Genomic DNA, 23,875 nt, shown 5'->3' on the forward strand with positions numbered 1-23,875 from the left:
ATAAAAAAAAGCTCAAAGCGACCGTACAGGAAAACTTCAAACCTTTCAAAGATAGCAAGCTACTGGTTCTTTAGTACCTTACGAGCTGATTCACTGTCATAATCTGGAACCTTTAATTTGAAACATGACTGTATAACACCTAGCAATCTCTGCTCAGTATAACACAGTGTTCATGTGTATCTGTGTATTTTATGTTAAATTGGGTCAGCAATGTAGATCTAAACCTGAGAAATTTACCTCCTGCTCCACAGTTCATCAGTTCTGAACATAAATCTGTAGCTTTAAGACAAGTGGGTGAAGAGAAGAATGGGTAGAGCAGCTGTTGATTCAACATCTGCACAGGTCCCTGGCCTCGTTTCCCAATAACATCCTCAGGATAAGATGACTTAAAATAGAGCTAAAGCCATTGGTACTTTTGGGAAAGGGACCTGAAATTTGTGGGCTGAGTTCTGAGTCTATGTGGTCTTCATGGGTCCAGTGGTCATAACTTTTCAGTGCAATCATGGGGGGCAGATTTACAACAAAGCCCCTCCCTTCTTGAAGATCAGTTGACCGGGAGGGGTGGATTGTCCTCCAAGTCCACAGAGCATCTGGCTGAGGAACGACAGATGCTGACAGCTGGACTGACAGCCAGCATATGTCCCCTTTCTTTATTCCTGCTCTGCTCAGACAATGGAACTGATGGGACGGGGGTGCTTTGTGTTAAGAAGGTAGACCTAATAGCTTGTGACTCCAGAGAAGAGCCCCCATTCTCCAGGAGAGGCTGGAGAGCAATTAGCCTGTCCCTGATCCTAGCCTGGAGAGTTATTATGGGGGGACTGCGCCCACAAAAACCTCAATTGTCCATTCTCATTCATGCCACATTAGGATGTTTATTTTTTTTAATAACATTAGTATAAGGCTATATTTGTATTAATCGCCAGTGGGGGAAAGGATCTGAAGTACTCTACTTAAGACCAGTTTACTTTACTTTAGTATTTTCATTTTATGCTACTTTAAACTTCTACTCTATTTCATTTCAGAGGGAAATTTTGTAGTTTTTACTGCACTGTGTTGACAGCTATAATTACTAGTTACTTTTCAAATTGAAGATTGTACATTAAAAAAAAAAAAAAGAAATGATAGAATTATAAGATATAACATAAAACTCCTTGCAAAAAATTTGCGTCTGCTTGGGGCCCTTGTCACGTTTTAGATGTCTGTAAGTTGTTAGTAGCCCCACCCAAGAGAGATTTCCCCTTTAAACTTGTTACACAGGTTCATTTAAGTAACAGTTTGAGGCCCAAAGAAGTACAATTATCCAATATTTCATAAAAAGGCAAACATATGAGATGTCTACAAATTTGTAAGGCAGAACTTTTGATTTTTTCCCATGACTCCCCCAGATTTATCTTGTGAATCACTGAACTAAACTACCTGTATATTAAGTAGTTAAAACTAGCTCTTCCTGGATCAGATAAAACAGCATGCTACTTATGCGTGGACGCATTAATATTAATAATCTAACCATGTGATTTATAATAATTCATCAGTCACAGACGCAAAGTGCTTTTGCATTTTATAATTTAAGTACATTCTGCTGGTAATACTTACGTACGTTTACTTTAGTGAGCTTCTGAGTACAGGACGGAGTATTTCTACACAGCTGTATAGGTAGTTTTATTTAAGTGAAGGTTTTGAGTACTTCTTCTAACACTGTTAATCACAGATGCCTCACTCCATGCGCCGCGCACTTGTGTTTTGTTTTGTAACGTGATGACGCCACGCGTAGATCATAGGAAGTAATTTGCATTTATATCAAGTCAACACAATACGTTAAATGCTGCCCATATATATCAAAAATTTTAAGTAAGTTTTTGCTATTTAAAGCGATACGAGGTGGTAAAAGTATTTGCATACATAACGTTGGGTAAAACGAGTTGGTTTGTAAGGACAGGAAACGTGGCTGCCTCGGAATCGATAAGTTTATCGGCCGGAAGCTAAGCTAACTGTTAGCATTCAGCTCCATTCTCGCTGATGACGGAACTGATAACCCTGGCGAAATGTAGCATTGTGTTTGTCCTGAGCAGTGTGAGGTCGAAACAGGCTCACCCATTAAATACTTACTATATAAGACGTTACAGATACATGAAATTGAAGTGGCAGTCAATTAAACTGGCATAATTTATCATCTTCCCTGAAAAGATTCCAGTGAAACCTCTGTCCTTCTGTTTCTTCTCTGAAGGGATGGGTGTGAAAGGTCTTCAGTACTTTATAGACTGCTGCTGTCCAGAAGTCTGTGTGACTGTGAACTTGAGAGAGATGGCCACACAACATGCTGCCAGAAGCACAACCACAGCTAACAGCGCAGGTAGAGCGACAGTGGATGTTTAAGACGCCTCTGGGGTCCACGTTCTTTTTTGGTTCATTTTCTGCGCATACATTTTTGTCTTTAACACCTTTTACAGTGTTCTTACCTCACATGCATGGTGTCCTTTTTTTTTTCTGCACGAACTCAGATACAAGTCGTAGTTCTCATTTTGTCAATTTAACAAAGCTTGACTCTGACAGGACTCCCAAAATACAAGGAAGACAACACAGGTGCTAAACAAGATTTACAAAACCTAAGTGATGATCACTTAAATATTGTTATAGAACAGTTCAAGGTTGTACAAAATATGGTTTCACTACTTATACAAACAGCAGAAAAAAGAACGCATGTGCTGTTTCTAAAAAATGTTCTGCTCCATAGTACTGTATTTGTCCACAGTGCCTGTTTCAGGTCATGTCATAATAATACTAATACTACTAATAATAATAGTAATAACAGTGTTAGCAACCATACATCCACTTAAATTATATCTAAGAGTACTGTTACTCTTAAACAAAAATGTATTGGCAATAGATAATAATAACTGTACAACTGGCATACCTGTTTAAATCAACTGTAACTGTGAATTCAAAGTCTGAAATGACTTAAAATTTCAATTTTTGCTCAAAACATTTTTATTTTTTGATGTAATGTAATAACAGGGATAAAGGCCAAGGCTAACAGTCCCAACGAGCATGACCGGTAGCACTGACAGAAAAAAAAGTTTTGATGATCTAATGGTTGGTAGCTTTGTAAACCAAAAGACTAAAAACCAGGAAACTGGACATTTTGGACTTTTTGGGATGAGTGCTGACGTGCAGGCCTGCTCTGTGTTGTAGGTCCCACACTCGTTGTGGATGGTATGGCCTGTCTGCGCCACTGGTACTCATGTAGGGACTGGGTGTGTGGGGGGCAGTGGAGGGAGTACATGGACATCCTGAAGAGCTGGGTGGAGAAATTTACCTCCGCAGGAATCAGACTCGTCTTCTTCTTTGATGGTGTGGTGGAAGAGCAGAAGAGACAAGCATGGGTGAGCAAAGAAACCCTGTAAACCTGAGGTGTTTGAATATTTTCTTTTAGAAAATATATTGAAATTGCTGTAATTCAACACATCTTAAAATTGCACTTGCTGAAAGACTCTCAATCCACTCCTTTCTTTAGTTACAGAATTCATTGACAGATTATTTAAAACACATAAGCACGATGTGTTTAACGTCTCTCATATTGAAATCTTAACTTGCAGAGGCTGGAGTTTACCCAACTGATCTTGTAAGTTTACGCAGTCTCAACCCCCTGTATACAAACATCCTTTTCTGTCTACAGGTGAAGAGGAGACGCAGAGTGAACGGGGAAATTTCTAAAATATTTCGTCACATAAAGGCACATGGAGAGCAGCCTGGTAGAGAGCTCTTTTGTCTGCCTTCTGGTCTTGCAACATACACGTGCTTTGCTCTGAGGTTAGCATTTATAAAAACGATTACGATTCTGTAGTCCTCTGGTGGATAATATACCGTACAAGCCGTGATGATAAAGTTAATAATGTATTTAAAAGACCGTACTTCATTAGATGAGGTTTGACCTGATGATGTCTCTTGTTCCTGCATGTTTATGGCAGAATCAGTGTCTTAGTTGTTGTATTTTGATATTATTTTCTTAATATAGGTTTTATTATTATTTACAGGTCATTGGGTCAGGAAGTGTTTTGCTCAGTGCAGGAGGCTGACTATGAGATTGCCAACTACGCCCGTCAGCATGGCAGCATGGGCATTCTGGGACAGGACTCAGACTTCATCATATACGACAGGTTTGTTAAAATGATCTTGTTGTTATACTTAGTAAATCTCAGCTGTTAGCATAATCAAAGAGTATCCCTTTTTTGGCATTAGAACTGAGGATCTCTGGCACAGAAAACCTGCTGCACTTAACAAGCTAAAACTTAACTGAACGTGACCAGTTAAATACTTAAAGTGGTTGGAAATTGTTGGGTTTTAAAAATACTTTAAAACTGCTGCAGAACGCCTTGTACTGCAAATGTGTCACAGCTAAAATGCTGAATTTGATAACGGGTTCATAGACTATAGAACCTTATGTTATTGATAAGTCGTGGAAAATGTGGATAAACTGTCTGATCTGAACAGGTGGTTTTGTTTTTTAAAGTGCCCCCTACTTGTCGGTGGCAAAGCTGCGGATAAACAGCCTCACCACCGTCCTGTACGACCGACAGAGCTTCTGCCGAGCCACTGGATTGGCTGTTAACCAGCTACCGCTGCTGGCCTGTCTCCTAGGTAACGATGTGGTGTCAGAGGAGCAGATGCACCACATAAGGAACAAGGCCATGGAAACATACAGGTCTCTGGGGTTTTACTTTGGTGTTGGCTCTATGTTGAAATTTCCTCTAATTCATGAATATTGAATATTCGTTCTTATCCTTTTCCAAATAAATACCACCTTTGTTGCTGGCTATGTTTAGTTATAAGAACATCAACACTGAGTGCACCCATTCATAATATTTAAAAAATGTTCCATGAAATTATTTTTCAAGCCAGACTTTCTTCAAACAAGGATTTTCTTTGTAGTCTGACAGCTTGTGATAGTCATAGTTAGAAAACGTTAACTAGTCTCTGATCTGTTTAACCAGAACTCTGAGATCAGTAGTATATTCAGTTTTCATAGCCTAGGACAAGATCAATGTGGAGCTGTTCATCACAATTGGTGACTCTTTTCTGAAGAGGAAAAAAAACGTGATCTTGTTTAGGCATTTGACAGTGAGCAGCTTTAGTTAAAGTTCAGCTGAGGACATTACATGACAATTTTTTTTTTTTTTCCCAGGAAAAACAATCCTGCACCACACTCTGGTGCTCCTCGGGGACAGATTTTCCTAGCTGTATCCCAGCTTGTGAGCTCTTTGTGGGGCAGACAGGAGGAAGAGACTGGACATATCCTTCAGTCTCTGAATCTATCAGCTCCTCACAGGGAGCTACTGAAGAGGGGGATCTGCTCCTACTTACTCCCTGGACAGGAAGCTCTTCAGCAAGGTGACATCTCTGCACGTCCCTCCGCCTCTGCCTTTGAGAAATATGTTAGTCCAGAAATATTAAAGGTATGTTATGTTTCACATACATGTACAGTATGTGTCCTGTAGAAGCCTCTTAAATTCTGAGAGTACCAACTGCCAGATTGGCTAAATTGTGGTTTTCCCCAGGCGTGCAGAGAAAAGCATGTAGCAGCAGAGGGTTTTATGGTTTACGGTGTTGTGTGTGAGGGAGTCATTGAATGTAGCAACACCTTGGAGGACGAAGAAGATGCTGAACTGCTGCCTCAGGCCATCGTCTACAAACCCTGCAGACAGCACATCTATGGACTGCTGCTCGGGCATGATGGTAGGACAGTAAACGTACTGTAGGGATCCCGCGGACATACACAAAGACAGACATACACACGTTTAAAGTCTTAAAAACACACACACAGATATAAATGCACTCCGACAACACCGTGCACAGTCAGAAAACTACATATCCAAGCACGCAAACACATTTCGCTACACACAAACCTGCAGAGGAGAGGCCATATTTTACCAACCATGCAGACTGTGCATGGACATACAGTACACACACCTCTCTAGAAATACATGCTTAGCAGTGGAGCTTTTACTTGGCGTCACGTCAATCCAAGTCTTACGTTGACTTTTTTGTGTGTTTACAGGTAGCACTGCTGACACTCCAGCAATTAGGGAATGGTTTGTCTACCCCGGAAACCCTCTGAAGGAACCTGACATGGTCCACCCTGTCCCTGTCGGCCTCCCATGTACTGTACCTGCTAGTTTCTTAATATCTTTCTCTCTGTATTCTTGGATTCAAGTTAGGACAAAAACTTCTGTTCTGTTGGGTTTTTTTTCTCACTGGGAGGATGACACACTTTAGTTTACAATGCTCAAGATAACAAGCAACAAAATGAGTCGTGGTTATAAAAATATTTCCAATGTTTCCTAGTTTGATGTTTTTTCTCTGTAATTAAACTAGCGTGCATAGTCTAACCTCTTAGGCATCAGTGGCCATCATGAAGACTGAAAAAAGTTTCCTTTTTGCCAATACACTGGCATGAAGCTTAGTTGACTCAATATGTTAAAGATATCAGTCTCAATTCATACAGTCTTTTTGCATCTAAAGCTATCCACACCCACAGTGCTTTTTCTCTAAATGTTTTCTACATTTGTAGGTGATCGTCCCAGTCTGGACTTGTTGTGGTTCGGCACTGGTTCTAATATTTCTGCCCTTCGCTTGACATCCTTCCTTACAATTTTTGGCTGCCAGGAGTTCTCTGAGTTGTATGGCGCCGTTGAATTCTCTCTCCTGGCTGCTTTCGTCCTGGTCACTTACATTGTCCTGCAGGTAGAGTCAACTTTTTCTTCTATATTTGATAGTTTCAGTGGGTAATGACAACACAAAAGTCAAATTACTTAATCAGGAAATGTTGGAAAATTCTTTGTCTAACTACATATAATCCTCCAGCTAGGGGAAACCGAAACACTGAATGAAAGGTTTGTACATGCAATCTGATGATTTCTTTGCTTTACTTAATCACTGTCATATCTCATGAATCATGCAAATGTATAAGCCATCGTTTACGTGTATAGAAACAATCACAAATGGAAAATGTAATTTATTTTTATTAAATTTTAATTGAAAATACATGTAACTGATTTTCTCTGATGTTATACTAGTATCTTTTCCACTTCAACAAACTTCTCTCGAATCAAGTTGGGTGTTCTGGTTGGGAAAAAAAACAGGAAAAATATCTCAGTGATGGGTACTTTGAAAATGATGACGTCTCCACCGTGATTGATAGGTCTCTTTTGGTTTTCATTGGTGGGACTGCATGTTTGGCTTAGACTTCAATGAATAAGTTAAGCTGTTAAATGAAACAGTTTAGTACAAAAGAATTCAGTTTGTATTTAGGCATTTCAGCCAAGATAATGCCAGTATATGTGTAATAAAGCTACACCTGGTTATTTATGTAAACAGAAAAATGAAAGACCACATGTATTTGGTGACAATTAAACATACAATTCAGCTTTTGATCTTGGATTTAAATCTATAACACATATACAACAATTATTTTGGTCTTTTGTCAACTTGTGATGTGAAGTTAAACATGACTTGTTGATGGTCTGTTTTGTGTTGTTTTGTCATGGCTTGATGGTAGCCATTATCACCCACTGAGTGCCCAGTTTAGCCACAGACACTGTTCTTTGTAACTCAAGCTCTTACGTAAACAACAGGTCTGATAACCACCAAAGAGCTTCGAATATTTCAAGACAATTCTTAATTCACCTCCGTTCTCTTCTGTTCTTATTGTGGTTGTAAATTTGAAACTATAAACATATGTTCTGTTTGTAATCCTGTTGTAATGCCTTGTTCTCGAATGTGAACTGATGATTGTTTGTCATCCCAAGAATCTGAGATTTGTGTTTTTTGTTTGTACATTTTCCATTTACATCAACTGGTGGAGCTTAATCACAGGATTTGAATACCTGGAAGAAGGTACATGCGTCATTTTAAAGAAGATAAATAAAAAATTATTATAGATTTATTTATCAACTCTGTAACAAATGAGTTGTAAACAGGTTGTAATTTGCTCTTCAATGACTCCCTAACAAACAAAGTTCTGTTTTCAAAGAATATATCTCAAATATTTTATTAATTTTTCAAAATGTGCTTATGAGAAAACAGTAAACGTTCTCTTCCATTGTATTGTCAAACCTGATAAGTTAATTAAAGAGTCATTAAAATGTAGCTTTACAGATGAACAGTTTGCTATGAAGGAACTGTGCTGTTTAATTTGAACTCTAAAGCATAAAGACGAAGCAAGAAGCCAGAGACAAACATACGGTTAGCAAAGTTTTAACAAACTACCTAATTAGGCCTCAGTAAGTTAGGGTTTACAACATAATTTTTACCATTGGCAGTCTATTCAGACATAATTGAACACCTAAAGACGCAAAGATCAACAGACAGATACAGATTTTAGTCAGACAGACAGACGGATACTTGGATCCAGTCATTTAAATGGATGAGGGACCAACAAACTCTGAAGAACGGCTTGTTAGATGGACCCTTAGAGGAGTAGACAATCAAAGAATAGACAGAAAACAGTAGCTGTTGTTGTTTGATTACTGCTGCATTCACATTCCTTCGTCACTCTTCTGTTTAAATAGCTTCAGGGTATGTTTGTTTTGAACACACAACTGGGCAGCCTTGTTTCTGTATTCAGCATTGTTTCTTTCTCTGTTGTATTGTTGCATAGAGAGCAGACAAAACAAACGGACCCACGCAGAAGACACACTGGGATGTGATTAAATTGGCTGACCATATATTTTCTGCTGTGCGGGTGTGTGTATATGTGTTTGTGTGTGTGTATGTTATCAGGTGCAGACTTTGTCTCTAGAGGACGTGGATGCTTACCTGAGTCAGTGTGTCTGTCTGAGCACAAAATCCTCTCAGGAGCTTCAGCAGATCAAGGTCAGTTACGAGCAAAAATACGCAAACACACAGATACTGTATAAGGTCCAGGTGTTTTTTATTTTTATTCATTTTCATTTAAAAAAAAACAAAAATAAAAAACGACCAGCTCAATTTTCAGTTTTTCAACCAAATTTTATGTCTCAACACAGCCAAACGTTGTTTCCTGCTGCAAGAAGACAATGTTCATTGCAGTTTACAGTAAACTAAGTCCTCTTGTGGCAAACAGAGGTCAGAAAATGTTTCCAGTAATAGAAAGTGAAGAAAAAAATGAGAAAATACAAATAAGCTGCTGATTGAGAGTCTCCAGAAAAATAAACTAACTAACAAAACCCCAAACAATTATGGTAAACTGCAGTGTGGTTGTATTGTATATGCTAATTTTGATTTGTAATTTTTTAAAATCACATTTTTTACCTTCACCTTTTTAAAAGTTCAAAATAAAAAGAGCTTTCCAGATTTTGTATTCATTTATGTACTTTCTGAACAATAAAAGTCCAAATCAATGAGCCTTATACTTACTGTACTTTTGTACAGAGACAACCTAAATGGAAAGCCAATGGAAAGCCATCCAATGTGTGTGGTTTAATAAGAGAATATCACTTGAACAGCAAAAATATGAAAATCAAACAATGAGAATTGTCGAACTTCAGTCAAATACCAATGCAAGAAATGATTATTTTCAGGATTAATTATAAAACATAAGAATACAGTAAAAAAAAACAAACTAATATAATACAATTTCCTCCAGTCGAGGGTGATGTCCTCTAATGTCTCGCTCTGGCCAAACAACAGTCTAAAACCCCGAAACATACAATTTAATATAATGTGAAGTCAAGGAAAAGCAAAAGTATGTGGCACTTTTGCTTGGTATATGACACGGCGGTTAATCGATTAGTTGATTGATTCTCTCTCGATTGACAAATGTCTATATCTTATATATATCTTAAAGGAAATGTGTCAGTTATGATCACCTTCTTACCCCACAGTATTTATCGTGATTACTGATGCTGTGCATGCAGAGGTTGGCAGAACATGAGGGCAAAAATGCCAAACCTTTCCCATTTCCAGTCTCTCAAATGAGAGGATTTGATTTTATATAGGTTTTTTTTAAAAAAATGATTAAACAATAATCACTAGATTAATTGATCGTTAAAGTAATCATTAGTTGAAGCCCTTATTTAGAAAGGTGCTGTCTTTGAAATCAGCAAGGCAGCAAAAGTACGAGTATCTTCTTCACGGAGTCTTCAGTGAGCTCGGATGATGTGATTGGTGAGCTCTCACAGATACCAGAATCAGACAGTCAGCTGTGCTTTTACATTCTCTGGGGAAACGACTGTGCTGTTTGCTGCCTTGTTGTAGTCCCATTTATTTTTACTGCTTAATTACCATACTTATGTCTAGTAATTTGTATTTTTGCTGCTCGTCTGTTTTCTACACAATAATTAGGGCTGGGCGTTGATTTTAATATGCTGTCTGGAAGAGGTTCCGAGCTGCAGGCGAGGGGTTAACTGTGTGACTAGCGTGTAGATTAACTACACACACACAACATGCACATATATACACTGGTCAATTTTTGATTGTCTGTGTGCGCATTTGCATTTTCACATCTGTGTGTGTGCACACTTTACAGAAAGCTACAGATTCACACACACACACACACACACACACACACACACACACACACACACACACACACACACACACACACACACAAACAAGAACATCATGCTCCCCTCAACACATGACAGTACCGACTGAAAATCCGACTGTATTTTATTACAACACGCCACATAAAAGAAAGATTATGTTTAGTAAATGTTCATTTATTAGAGAGGAGACTGTGTGTGTGTGTGTTCAACTGTGTGTTTAGGGGAAAGGGGTTGTGGGTAGTTTTTAGGATGTGCTCTCTTAGTTGCATCATTCCCCCGTATGGGACTGTGATCGTGGTGTATGTGTTTCTGTGACAGAGAGAGTGTGCTGGCGACAGTCGCCTGTCTGTCCTGGCTGACGTTCACCACATGGAGCTATTTACACACACATTTGCAAACTCCGCCCTGCTGGAGATACACACACACGCTTCTGTCTTTGTCTCTCTCACTGTGTGTTCTCATGTCCTTCTACTTTTTACTTTCAAGCACTTTCTCTTTTTCCGTCACTCTTCACGTTGCTCTCTTTCTCTTTTCTCTCTCTCTCTTTGTGCCAGTGTGTTTGTGTGCGCCTTCAGGCTTTTGTGTCTCTGTCCAGTGGTTCATTGTTTTCAGAAGGTGAAGCTGTGTTTGACTGGAAGCAGGTGGCAGGCATGGCTGTGTGTGTGTGTGTGTGTGTGTGTGTGTGTGTGTGTGTGTGTGTGTGTGTGTGTGTGTGTGTGTGTGTGTGTGTGTGTGTGTGTGTGTGTCTGTGTGTGTGTGTCTGTGTGTCTGTCCCTGTTATCAGTGCTATCTGCCAGAGGACAGGTGAGAGCAGAAAACACACACACACAGAGAACATCTGCCTGCTGTTATTGTTGCGGTCCTTCTCTTTGCTTCATCATCTTCTTTTTCTTTATTGTCCTCCTCCAGTTTCTTCTTTCGTATCATTTCTCTTTTTCTGGCTTTTCTGGTCTTCATCAACCAACAACAAAATCCCATTCCTTTATCATACTTCATGACTCCGTTGTAAAAAAAACAACAAAAAAAACAATTGTAATTGCATTTCAAAAACATTTACAGTACATAACAGGAGCATAACACATCTGTAAGAAATATCTTGTTTGTCTGTTTAATTTCATTAATAGAGTCTAATGTTTATTGAATGTAAGTAGTGAGTTTGAGATTGGAGGTTATCTTTATAGAATCACTTATCAAATTGTGAGTTTAACTACCTGTTTATTTATTATTAACAATGTATTGTACCACTTTGTTTTTCTCTACAATACAGAAACTAGTACATTACATTTAGATAAATAAGGAACAACATTGTTTCAGCCTTATTTTTCTCCTCTATTTTTTATTTCTCAGTGCCTCATTCAAAATGTCTTCAGTTTTATTGCATATAATTTCATACGAGAAAAAAGTTTAAGGCGTCATTCAAATGCAGAATGATGTATTATTTTACAAATCAAATCGATGACAAATTTGTTGCAAGGAGCCAAACTATGTAAAGACTTTAATCTGTCACATACAGTCGTCCCAATTTTGAGTCACTTTCGGCCACTATAGATAGGTAAATGGACAGATACAGAGATAGATACCTCACTGCCGTCTGCAAGTGAGAAGAGAGAAGCAGAGTAAAGTTAAACAGTGAAGTGGGTGGTCTGAGTCTTATATAGTTGTGTGATTTATGTGTCAGGGTTGAACAGATAAGGTTGTGCAAATTGGGGTTGGGAAATGGCAATTATTTTAGCAACTGTGAGGGGTGTTTAAAGGACTTTCTTCTGGGTGGTGACACTAGGCATATTGAAGAAGCAGATGGCTCTTTACAGCAGGAGTGTTTGAAAGATGCTGCAGGACAGGAAGATATTTGTGCTGTGTAGATTGAAGTCATTATTGATTCCTCAGCCACTAAAAAGCCAGTAAGTGGACTTAGGATAGTGAGTTCAGATTTTTCTGTCAAATGAAGATTCAGACTTTGTAATAATAATGGAAATCATTCCAAGATTTATCACTCACATTAGTAAATGAAACAGCAAGGTGGAGTGACCGGCTGTGTTGTCTGTTGTTGTTTGGGGGTGAGGATCTGTCATTTGGTTTTTAAACTTTGAGCTCCGAAGAGTGTCATGTCATGGCTGTTTTATTTTAAGTACAAGTTTGGCGACAGAAGAACAACCAAAGTATCCAGCCTCATGATAAAGATGTGCTACCAACCAAATAAAAGCTTTTTTTCTTTCTTTTCTCTCAGTTGCCCTGCCTCTCCAGTCGTGCGGTGCAGCTGGGATCTCTCTATGTCCGAGGACTGAGCCACCTGCTGGGTGCTAACTGTGCCAGTGGCTGCCCGCTGCCCAACGCTGCCCTGATGCCTTGGCACAGTTTTGACGGAAGGCTGTTCCACTCAAAGTACCTGCTGGCACATAGTGGGGCAGAGAAAACTGTACTGCTAGACAGCAATGTGAGTGTAGACAGGAACACAAAAAGGCGAATGTGTGTTTGTGTGTGAGCTGTATGTGGCAAGGTTTTGAGGAGAGATGTTGTCTTCTGTTACAACAGATCTTATGTTCGTTGGTTTTATTTTTTCCATATATGAACATCCTGACTTAGAGACACGCGACTTTGTTAATGTGGTGTGTGTAATGTGCATATGTAATCTGAAGTGTGTTATTGTCTACCTCTCTCTCCAGTCGTCCTTTCTGTCCCTGTTTTTCCACCTAAGAGAGAAACTTATAGAAACCTGCACGAAGAGAGGCAGAGTCCTGCAGTCCAGACCCAGACCCAGTGTACCAGAGCAAAGTCATAAAACCACACCAGGACCCAGATACAGAGACAGACACACAGGTGAGACATCTGACTGACTGAATGACATATCTTGTTAGACATAGACCCCCCCCCCCAACCGCTTCAGACACCTGCTTTTTACAGATTTTTCCAGTGAAAGGGATCACTGTCTTTACACTTGTGACCAGTGTTTTTTGTGAATGATTGTCAGCTCATGTCATGTCAGAACCTGTGGAGAAGAAAATTTGCCTGTAAAGATGTTGCTGTATATATCTGACACATTTAAAAATGACAGTTAGCAACAGACTTAAAAAAAATATAACAATGGTCACAATGCATAATAACTGTTTGGCAAATGTATCTTTGAAAAACTCTTCGCACTTTCAAATTCATTTTTAATGATTTTAAACACAAAATCATGCAGGTGCAGAAATGAGCACATTCAGCTGTTTTAATTGATAACTTTGAAATTGTTGAGATGTTTTGAGTTTTAAAAGTGATTAAAAGCCTTTCATGCTTTCTCCTTCCTCACTCTTCCTCAACATTCACTCCATTTGTGAATGTTGGTTCTGTCTTGTTTTCGTGTAGCAACATTATGCTGCCAGGACTCTTTGGAAAAAGACTTTTTGATCTTGAGACCGTCCTGGTTAAATAAAGGTCAGAAAGAAAAAAGAACTGTTTCGACCTGAATTAAGAAATATAATGGTGTTTCTAGGACGCCCTGGTGGCCTAGTGGTTTAGATGCATACCATATAACCACTATGTCCTCTGTGCAAATCTAATGGGGGGCCTTTGTCACATGTCATGTCCCTATTTGTTTCCCGTGTTTCCTGTCGGTAACTATACCGTAAACTTTCCAATAAAGAGGCAAAAATGCTAAAAGACACGTTATAAAAGTGATATTATGATGTCTGTTTTTTTAAGGCTCCAGTAGTTCAGTTTTTATGTTTTGGAGCTAGTCTTTATTTCTAATCAGTGTCCAAAGCACATAGGCCTCTAGTGATCTGAGTGGGAGGAACAAACTGTAGCTCATACGAAAAACTGAATAAAATCTCCTGGAGCCAAACAGAGAAGCAGCATTTTAATCTCATAGTTGATCTGTGGTTGTAGTTTTCTGGTGCCCCTCACAGAACCACATTACCCAGAGGGCCGTGCTGTAACGAGCTCCATGTGTGCTGCGGCCTTAGTGCACACCACATTGTGCATGTGCACACAAATGCACACGTGCATGCTTGAGTCGAGACTTGCTTTGTCAGTGCACTAGTAATAGCAGGTTTCTGTTTATAGGCCGGGAGAGCTCTATTTTAAGACACACAACAAGACTAATTGATTACAGACTTCTGTCTTCTGTCTCTCCCCTCTCTCTGTTCCCCTTCCCCTTTGTTGTTCCCCTTGGTTTCCCTCTTCATCCTTTTAGTTTTCTCTCTTCTTTCTTCACCTCTTGTTTCCTTTTCTCTTGTTCTCTTTCTGGTCCTCCAGACGTCTGTCCGGCATATTCACCCTCTCTCATGTTACTAGTTTGTTCCGCATTAAGTGTTAAGTGATGCTCTTCCCTGTAGTGTGTAGACTTAAAGCCAAGTGGAGGTCCTTGCCGGCACAAGACTCAGCTGTAGTTTACACACTCCATCCTAATCAGTAGTCAATCTCAGAAGACGACTCAGCAGTAGCCTATGAAATTTGACCCTGTCTTTTCTATTCAACCCTGCGACTTATAAACTGTTTGCGACCGTTTCTCTGCGTGCCATGTTGGCGCAGAGTCTCAGATTTGCGCCGAACTGTCTGCTTTTTGCCCAAGTCAACCCCTGTGGGTCTCATGAGCGTGTTTCTGGTTTTATAGATGGAAGGCTATACACTTTTATACCTCAGTGTTTCATTTCTGCCAGACGCAGACACCAATCATTACTACAGAACTGTGGGGATATGAAGAGTGTGTGTGTGTGTGTGTGTGTGTGTGTGTGTGTGTGTGTGTGTGTGTGTGTGTGTGTGTGTGTGTTTGTGCGCATGTGTGTGCGTGTGTGTGTTTGTGTGTGAGAGAGAGAGCGAGAGAGAGACAGAGAGAGAGTATGTGTGTGCGTGAGAGTAGTGGTGGCGCTATGTGGTATCGTTGAGGGCTTGGTTTGGTTTTTGTTTGGAATCAGGCCTGATGTTTAGTCTCCTCAGCAAATATCTCCTCTGCCCGCCTGCCCTGGCAATTACACTCCAGCAGTGTATCCAGTATAGGCGCTCTCCCACATCTCTTCAGTTTATTTCTGTCTAAAAAAGACAAAAGTGAATGAAAACAACCTGATTTTTGGATTGGCTCACATTTGCTTTGGAATACATTTTACTCTGGCTGAGAGTAGTGATGTACTACTAGTCTCTCCTCCAACCTGTCCTCTGATAATGTTAATTTCCAGTAACACACATTTAACTATCCTCAGATGTAGAAATAACATATTTTCCCTAATGTCTGATCTCTCTCTGATCTAATTTGTCTCCCTCTTTTGGTCTTTCTTTAAATCTAAATCAGAAAAATTTTTCCGAAAGACATAACAACCATGAAATAGACCTTAAAAAAGTTTTGGTGCTTGTGGCCTGACTGACACATTGTTCACTTATGCACGGCATGCTTTCATGTGCTTTTTTCTGCACTTTCACACTCACAGGCAGTGGATTGATGGTGGGATGGTGACCTGATTTGGCCTAGCAAACTACAGCTCCAATTTGACAAGGGCGAAAGTTGGACTGTTTTATTTCAAGCAATTTGTGATTGGCTTAAAATCTGCCAAACTGTCAAAACTTCCTTGAGTGAAAAATGTGTTAGAAGCTTTTTTGAAAGCAAGGGTAGATTATGATGGTAGCTAAGTAGAAGCAGAGAAGGAGAAGTAGAAGCAGAATTGAAAAAATCATTTTTATAATTCATAGCAGAGCAAATGTTGCCAACTATGATGATCTAAAAACTGTCATGGAAGGAAAAATGTAAAAAAAATTGGTTTCAGCTGGGTTTTTTTCGATAACAGTTTACAAAGAGATGGGTAAGCATTCAGCTTCGTGAAACTCTTGACTTGATGAGTGTGTATGTCCTCTGTGATGGCATTTGGTTGTTTTTTTTTTTTTTTTGCTGTTCTGTGGGTAGCCTTAAAATAATTGTGGACAGATTTTAAAGTCAAGCTGTGAGTGTGTGTGTGTGTGTGTGTGTGTGTGTGTGTGTGTGTGTGTGTGTGTGTGTGTGTGTGTGTGCGTGTGTGTGTGTGTGTGTGCGTGTGTGTGTGCGTGTGTGTCATATTCAAAAGTTAGAGCTGAAGCATGAACAAAGTCAAACTTGACTCATCACTTACTGGTTCCCTAAAAGTCGAGTCCCAGACTCTTACAAGAATAAAGACTAGTGAAGGCTGGTGTAATCCCGTAATTAAGCAGACAAAGTAAAATCTAAAGGATGGCCACTGAGCACTGTTTACACAAATTAAGAAAAAAGACTTAGAGACTGAAACTAGGTGAAAGTTATCCTTAGAGCATGTGAAAGCCTGGTTCTAATTGGAAATGTTTTTCTGTAACAGTAACATATTTATTACTAGTTAAGACACAAGCAGAGGTAAAGCAGCTACAATCAAAAATAATATATATAATAATATATTATTTAGCAAATAACGTCTGATGACCCCACTGTAGACTAGCTGGTGAACACATTGGAGCATTTGGCAGCTAAATAGGATGATATTTCCCTCAGCAGCAAAGACCAAAAACAGAACAAAAAGCAGAGTGAATATTGGACTTAGCATCTGTCCAAGGACCCTTACCCAATACGTAAAAAAAACTATGATGCCTGCTTCATCAGGATTTCAATCAAATTTGATTGCCAGTGGCCAATTTTGATCACTGCACAGGAATACTTGACATCACTCTATCCATTAGATCGCAGTTCAATTCACCAGTGGGACCATTACAGACAAAACACAATACTAAAGAATTATCCCAGCTGAAATAACTGAAATAGTTTCAAATTTGGCAGAAAAATAGAGTGTTAATGTAAAACAGCACTGTTCAGAGTCTAAAGCTGATTCAGAAAATATGTTTTCAGTGTATTTGAATGTTACAGAAGTACAGCATACAATTGCTTTGGCCTTAGCTTTGTTTCATATCTTCAGGTTGGCCTCCAGGTGGTGGTGAGGGCTGGAGGGAGAGAGGAGAGATGACAGGAGGTCCTCAACATGGAGGGGAATGGAGGGAGGCAGGGGCGGAAAGAACAGACCGAAGTAAAAATGAAAACGGAGAGAGACCGTGGGAGAGAGGAGGACACAGAGGAAGAGGGATGAGAGGAGGCCAACATTTTCATCCTCAGTCTTATCCTGACTACCTCAGTGGAGGTCCCCAGAACACAAGCCATCCTCCAAAACAGTCCAGAGGTCGATCGCATCACAGCAGAGGGAGATACCACTTGGCTCCCAGGTAACACCCGTATGGCACTGAAATGTCATTAGAGTTTCCTCTCCCTCCTTAAAGTGTCTTCTGTTCTTATCCGTTCTATAATATCATGTTTCCTCCTCTACTCTGGTCTAAGCCAATATCAATACAGTATCAGCTGATATCGGAATTGGTACTAAAGATTTATGCACTTCTATAAGCTGATACCAGGAGCCATTTGTGACACGTCAAAAACAAAGTGAGGCAACAAGAGTATCTATTTCCATACACAGAGGATTGTTGGCTGTCTGTAATGGATACTAACGGAGAAGGGGGTAATAATTTTAAACTTTTATACTTTGTACTGTGAATGTCTTGATACTGAGCACTACACTAGTACCTAGAAGCTTCAAGTTTTGGTGCCATAATTAGATGTTTCTCAAAGGTCACCATAGGTTTTTATCTGAAAATGTAGTTTTTCTGGTGTGTCTAGCACAGGTGAGGCCCGTGACAATCCCCAACATCCTTTCTTATTTGAACAACCACTCTTATACCGTACGTATAATGAAACTTTGATCTTAAAATTATTTTTGAATAGCGTGATTAAGACCTCAGTCAAGTAAACATGACTAATATTTGTTGTCCTGAAAATCCCAGCACCAGATTTCAGGATTTGACCCCAACAACACATTTGAAACATCACTGCATTGTGCTGAAACTGTGGTAGAAGCTTAAATTATTTTCACACTAAACGTATTGAGTGTGTGTGTGGGGATACAATTGCTGTGTGTGTGTTTGCTGGGTTGATGAGGAATGTATAGCCTGTATAGTCAGTCTTCCTGAAATGCCGTGAATGTCGTAAAACCTACCAGAGGAAAAGGATGCAGAGAAAGTTCCACAGCTTGAGTGCTCTCATTCCTCTCTGTGTGCGTGTGTGTGTGTGTGTGTGTGTGTGAGTGAGTGACACACACAAACAAACTTATAAGCAGAGCAACAAAAGGTGGGAATTCAGATTGTTGATATAGTGATGGCGAGACATTGCTGAGAGTCATTTCACTTGTTCCTCGAGTTCAATGATCCGTTCGTCACTCAGATAAACGGTGCACCAAACTGTATGTTTTAATTGAACTGAATAATAATAATAAAACAACTTTATATAGCATATTTCACACAAAAAGCTGCAATGCACAGAAATAGTACAAAAACACCTGGAAAAAACTGAGCGAGTTTAAATATATAGTGAGGGTTTCTAGGTAAAAGTAAGTTTGGAAAGGTTTTAAAAAAGTTTTCTTTTCAAAGTTATGAGATGCACATTCTCAAATGTACACAGAGGCTGTTCCAGAGTCTGGTGCACGTTTAGTTTTAATCCTGGCTGCAGTGTTTCGAACCAGTTGACTGCAAACAATGCTGGAGGAATAAAGATCCTGGAGATTTAACTATAAAATATCATGGATACATCAGGTAATGATTAAAATGTACATGTTCATCTGTTCATCTGACCGTGCAGGATTTATAGTATAGTAATCTTTTGTTTATTTATTTATTTTTTGTCTAATTGTTTGGATAGTTACTTACAGACTGAAATATATGTAAATTGTTAAAATTCATTTTAGAAACACTTAAGAACATCAATATGCAGTTTTAAAGCTTTATCATAATTGCAGTTAGAAAATCTTTGATACTGATTAGATGAAAGAACAACCTGATGACTGAGCTAAGGCTTTATGAAACACACAAACTTGCATACATTTTTTTAACTTTAAAATTTTCAGTGTTGAAAATTTATCACCACCTTGTGGAAGGCAAAAAATCAGGCTGATTTTTCCCTTGGATTCCCTCTTTTTAGTCCTTTTCAAACGTGGAACATGCATCATTGCGGAAGGCAGCAGGATTAGCTTTCACACACTCCTGTACAGACCTTTGAAATATGTTTATGTATTCAAACATTTCTATGTCTAAGAAAATCACAACCTTGTGTGTGCTGTATGTTTAAATGTGACTGCATTATAAACACGCTTTACCGACAGAGGAAGAGTAGTAGAAATGTTTTTACGCCTTGTTTAGACAAGGTTACTCTTTAAGGAAACATGACTTGGGGGGCCTTTTCAAACATGATTTTGTCATGTAGCAGTGCCAGTTCATTTATGGAGTACAGTGCAAGTGAAAAAGGGGCTTTTGAGATTTTTGAAAACAGTAAACATTTTATCTTATTGCTAGAGTTTTAATGGGTTAAAGAGGCAAGAAATTGAGCATCTCAAACACTGAGTCATGTGTTAAACCTTTCCTAGTGGGATGTGACTAAACTGTCCACTCCCTGTCTTTCCTCTCAGTCCAGCAGAAGAAACAACAGAGTGTGTGTGTGTGTGTGTGTGTGTGTGTGTGTGTGTGTGTGTGTGTGTGTGTGTGTGTGTGTGTGTGTGTGTGTGTGTGTGTGTGTGTGTTCTTGGGTATATAACTGTGGTGAGTGGAGTGGCTGTGGGTGGGTATATGAGGAGGGGGGACAAGGGTGGGGCACGCAACATTCGTACATAACTTAGGTCCAGTCGCCCCTTCGAGATAATAACAATAACCGGAGGAGGGATGTGTTTTTTGTGGTGAAGAGGAAGCAAGGGATGGAAGGTTAAAAAGGGAGGAAGAGGGAAAAAAAGAAAAGGGAAGTTGGAAATGAAGGAGTGTAAAGGAGAGAGGAAAGGTAGACATTTAGAAGAGGAAAGCAAAGAAGATGAAGGAAACAACAGAGGGGTGGTCGATGGAGAGGTGGAAGACTAAGAATAGGGAGAACAACAGAAAACAGGATGTGAGGGGAGAGAGTGGAGAGAAGAGAGGAGGTGAAATTTGAAGAGAGGAAAGGGGAAGACAGAAGAGTTAAGAACAGTTTGAGTCCAGAGTCGGTAGTCTAGCCTCAACCACAGGAAACCTTCTTGGCTGCCCATCAGATCAGCTTCCTGTGTGAGTGTGTGTGTGGTGGAGGTCTGGGCGTGGTCCCTCCAGCAGCAGGGAGACAGACAGTCAAACCCCCTTTCCAGGCCTCCTCCCTGGGATTGGCTCAGGCCTCTTTCCTCTCCGGTGGCTGTCATTCAACAGGCTGTCTACTCTAGTTTGTCTTACACTCAGTCTCTGCGTTTTATCTAAACTTTCTGACTCTTTCTTCCAGCCGAAGTAATCAAACCAGGCACCCATTTGTGTAACCCAGCTGCACTAGTGGGATTTGATTTAAACCCTTGCGGTGTCCAGTGGTGGCCACAGTGGGCAGCACCTACACTGATCCTATGGGGACCACAAAGCCACTTCGATAAACTTTAGATCCCAAGCAAATAGCCACTTTGAGGCAGAGGTTCATTCTCTGATCCTACACTTACCCCTGGACAGGGTTAAAATGGTAGTACTGTATAGTATGTGTCATTGGCGTTTTGTTATGTTTGGTAATGTGTTTTGATTTTTAATATATTAAAAGTTAACATTTTACAATGAAAAAGTCATAACATATGAGCTTTAATGCCTTATGTATTGACATAACTAACACGTATAACTGACTATCATGTGACTATCAACACCATAACTGATACAATACAGCTTTTTAACTATGCACATCATGGCTTTCATTGCTTCTTAGCCGCACTAGCGGCGTGGGTCTTGGGAGGAATGTCAACCTGTAACCACTTACTGAAATGTCTCGACATCTAACGGATGGATTGCCATCAAATTTGGTTCAGACATTTATGTTCCTCTTGGTATGAATTGTAAAAAGTTTTCATCTAACACCATCATCGTGGAATTTGTCCACTTACCTTGGTTTGTAATCAAATATTTTACAAAATGACATCCCCGCCAGCCTCAGTTGTACTTTGTGTTTAATGCTACTTAGCATTGTAAGACACTACACTAAGATGGAGCACATGGGATAATTCAGCATGTAAGCATTGTCATTGTGAGCATGCTTATGTTAGCATTTGGCACAAAGCACCACTTTGCCTCACAGAGCCGCTTGCATGACTGTAGACAGTTAAACAGTATGCGATGTGAAATGGATGAGGTGGATGTCGCTCCCTTGTTTGTTCCAATCCAATTATAGCATTTTGGGAGAAAATGTGAAAGGAGACATCAATTTGGCTCAACCACGGCACCACTTGTTAACACATGAGCAAACTGCCAGCAAACCAGCTGTTACAGAGGGTAATGGGTATTATTATATGGTGGATAACATATGTTCTAGTAAGTTAACAAGTACCCTCAGATACAGTGTTGTTATGCAATTGGTGTTTTCATTTTCTTACATACAGGGTCTGCTTCAGGAACAGAGGGGGAAAACTATTTGAAATATATTACAAATAAATCTTGGTCTTTTTTATGAAGAACTGTATTTATGCAATGTGGCCTATTCACCAAGTTAAACTGTTGTTGCATTCAGACGGACAAGCAAAGAGGAAGGCCTGTTTGTTTTCTTGATTTTGTGTGTGTGTGTGTATGTGTGTGCGCATGTGTGTGTGTGTGTGTGCATGTGTGTGTGTATGCAAACATAAAGAAAGAATCTTGGCGACAGAAATGGCTCTGTTATTTTGTAGTTGTTTTAGTTGATTTTACAGAGGCACGCACCAAAGTGTCACAGGGGTCCAAAAATACACAGAGCCATAGTGACCAAATATAACCCTTCTGTATTTACAGCAGAGTCTATAAATATAAACTGCTTTCTTGAGCTGAGGCCAAAACACAGAGGGAACAACTCCCAGACTACTGTGTGTGTGCGTGTGTGCGTGTGTGTGTGTGTGTGTGTGTGTGTGTGTGTGAGAGAGAAAGAGAGAGTAACCAATCCTAGCTCACTCCAGACTTCTAATAGCATGTAGTTAGTGGAATTGGACAGAGAGAGGGGAGGTGATTAAAAAAAGGAAGACAGTAATGGAAAAAAAGAGAAAACTGAACATAAACCAACTAACAAGAGAGAGACTTTTAGCTTTATTACTATAGTCTGAAGCTGATCAAGACAGTTTAACTTTTCAGACATTGTTCTTGAGGTTTATAATCAAAACCAATGACAGTTTATCAGAATAGATTTAAAATGCAGCGGTAAAGACACAATTATTGAAATTATTTGTTGGTTTGTCTTCAGATGCCATTCAGCACACTGAAGTGAGTCAGTGATTTATAGACAAGATACACTAATGTGGGTTTGACGTTTTTTCAATTTCATGTTTCACTTATACACAAGAGAAGAGGGTTTGATGATGAGGACTCTCTATTCCTTGGATTAGTGATATCTCGAGGAAACATTTCAAACAGGACAAGCATGAAAGTGTTTCTTATCCGTTTCTCAAAAACCGATGGTGGAAAAGAGGTGGTCGTCCTATAATCAGGGTCGTCCTATTCTCTGGCCAGTTCGGTACAGTGACCAATTACGCTTTCAGTGTACATACTGCATGTGAGTATTGGGTTGGAAAATATGCTTATTTCCTTTTTTTCAAAGAGTCAGATGAGCAGATTGACACCACTCTAATGTCTGCACATTAAATATGGAGCTGGAGTCGGGAGGTGACTAGCTTAGCTTAGTATAAAGACTGTAAACAAAGGGAAACAGCTAGCCTGTCTCTAGCTCACTCCCATTAATTTCCACAGTGGAATTTTACAATTTCCTTTACAGCACTTAAAGTACTAGCCGAACTAATTGAAATATTTCAAATTGGTCAAAAAATAAGGCTACAGCGCAAGTTTTTCTAAACATCCTTTTTTTAGTCATTGGTCACAATTTCAATAATATGTGCTTTGATCCAGTGCAAATCTGATATTTAACACGTCAAAAGAATGTTAAACTGATTTTGTCATTTTTTGCATTTTCAAAAGAAAATCAAATTTGTCTACCAATTAAGGCATGATAAATGAGAAATCAAGTGGGGGTGTCACAGGGTTCCCAACTGGACACAGCTTTTTTGTAAGGGGTCGGAAGCCAGAAAGGTTGGGAGCCACTGATTTAATCTTTAACAATGTCTTTCTTAATGTAAAATCTTAATCTGAAAAAGTAACTGTTAACTATAGCTGTCAGATGAATGCAATGAAAAGTACAAAATTATCCTTTGTAATGAAGTGAAGTAGAATGGAGCAGAAAATGGAAATACTCAAGTAGAGTACACCTACTTAGAAATTGTACTTAAGTGCAGTACTTTCCACCACTGAGTGCTGGAGTGTGTAAGCAGAAAGCCAAGCCTGTTTATTTTACTGAGTGCTCATGT

General features: G+C 39.4%; 1 protein-coding gene across 6 annotated transcripts in view; it reads left to right on the forward strand.

The window, feature by feature from the left end:
- The first annotated feature begins 1,753 nt into the window (after nt 1-1,753).
- fam120b (family with sequence similarity 120B) overlaps nt 1,754-23,875 on the forward strand; it is a 36,572-nt gene continuing 14,450 nt past the window's right edge. For 4 of the 6 annotated variants that reach the window (XM_040133999.1, XM_040134042.1, XM_040134015.1 and 1 more), the window contains exons 1-14: nt 1,754-1,848; nt 2,225-2,350; nt 3,190-3,380; nt 3,674-3,807; nt 4,032-4,154; nt 4,508-4,699; nt 5,180-5,450; nt 5,553-5,730; nt 6,053-6,154; nt 6,566-6,738; nt 8,776-8,868; nt 12,748-12,954; nt 13,184-13,337; nt 17,402-17,702. In XM_040133999.1, the coding sequence (XP_039989933.1) occupies nt 2,227-2,350; nt 3,190-3,380; nt 3,674-3,807; nt 4,032-4,154; nt 4,508-4,699; nt 5,180-5,450; nt 5,553-5,730; nt 6,053-6,154; nt 6,566-6,738; nt 8,776-8,868; nt 12,748-12,954; nt 13,184-13,337; nt 17,402-17,702 (2,243 nt within the window). In that variant the 5' untranslated portion in view covers nt 1,754-1,848; nt 2,225-2,226. Of the gene's footprint in view, nt 1,849-2,224; nt 2,351-3,189; nt 3,381-3,673; nt 3,808-4,031; nt 4,155-4,507; nt 4,700-5,179; nt 5,451-5,552; nt 5,731-6,052; nt 6,155-6,565; nt 6,739-8,775; nt 8,869-12,747; nt 12,955-13,183; nt 13,338-17,401; nt 17,703-17,814; nt 18,353-22,179; nt 22,360-23,875 lie in introns of those variants that run through there. The other 2 variants (XM_040134007.1, XM_040134025.1) reach the window with 2 other exon arrangements.

The sequence above is a fragment of the Xiphias gladius genome, chromosome 1 (assembly GCF_016859285.1).
Source record: "Xiphias gladius isolate SHS-SW01 ecotype Sanya breed wild chromosome 1, ASM1685928v1, whole genome shotgun sequence".
Lineage (NCBI taxonomy): Eukaryota > Metazoa > Chordata > Actinopteri > Istiophoriformes > Xiphiidae > Xiphias > Xiphias gladius.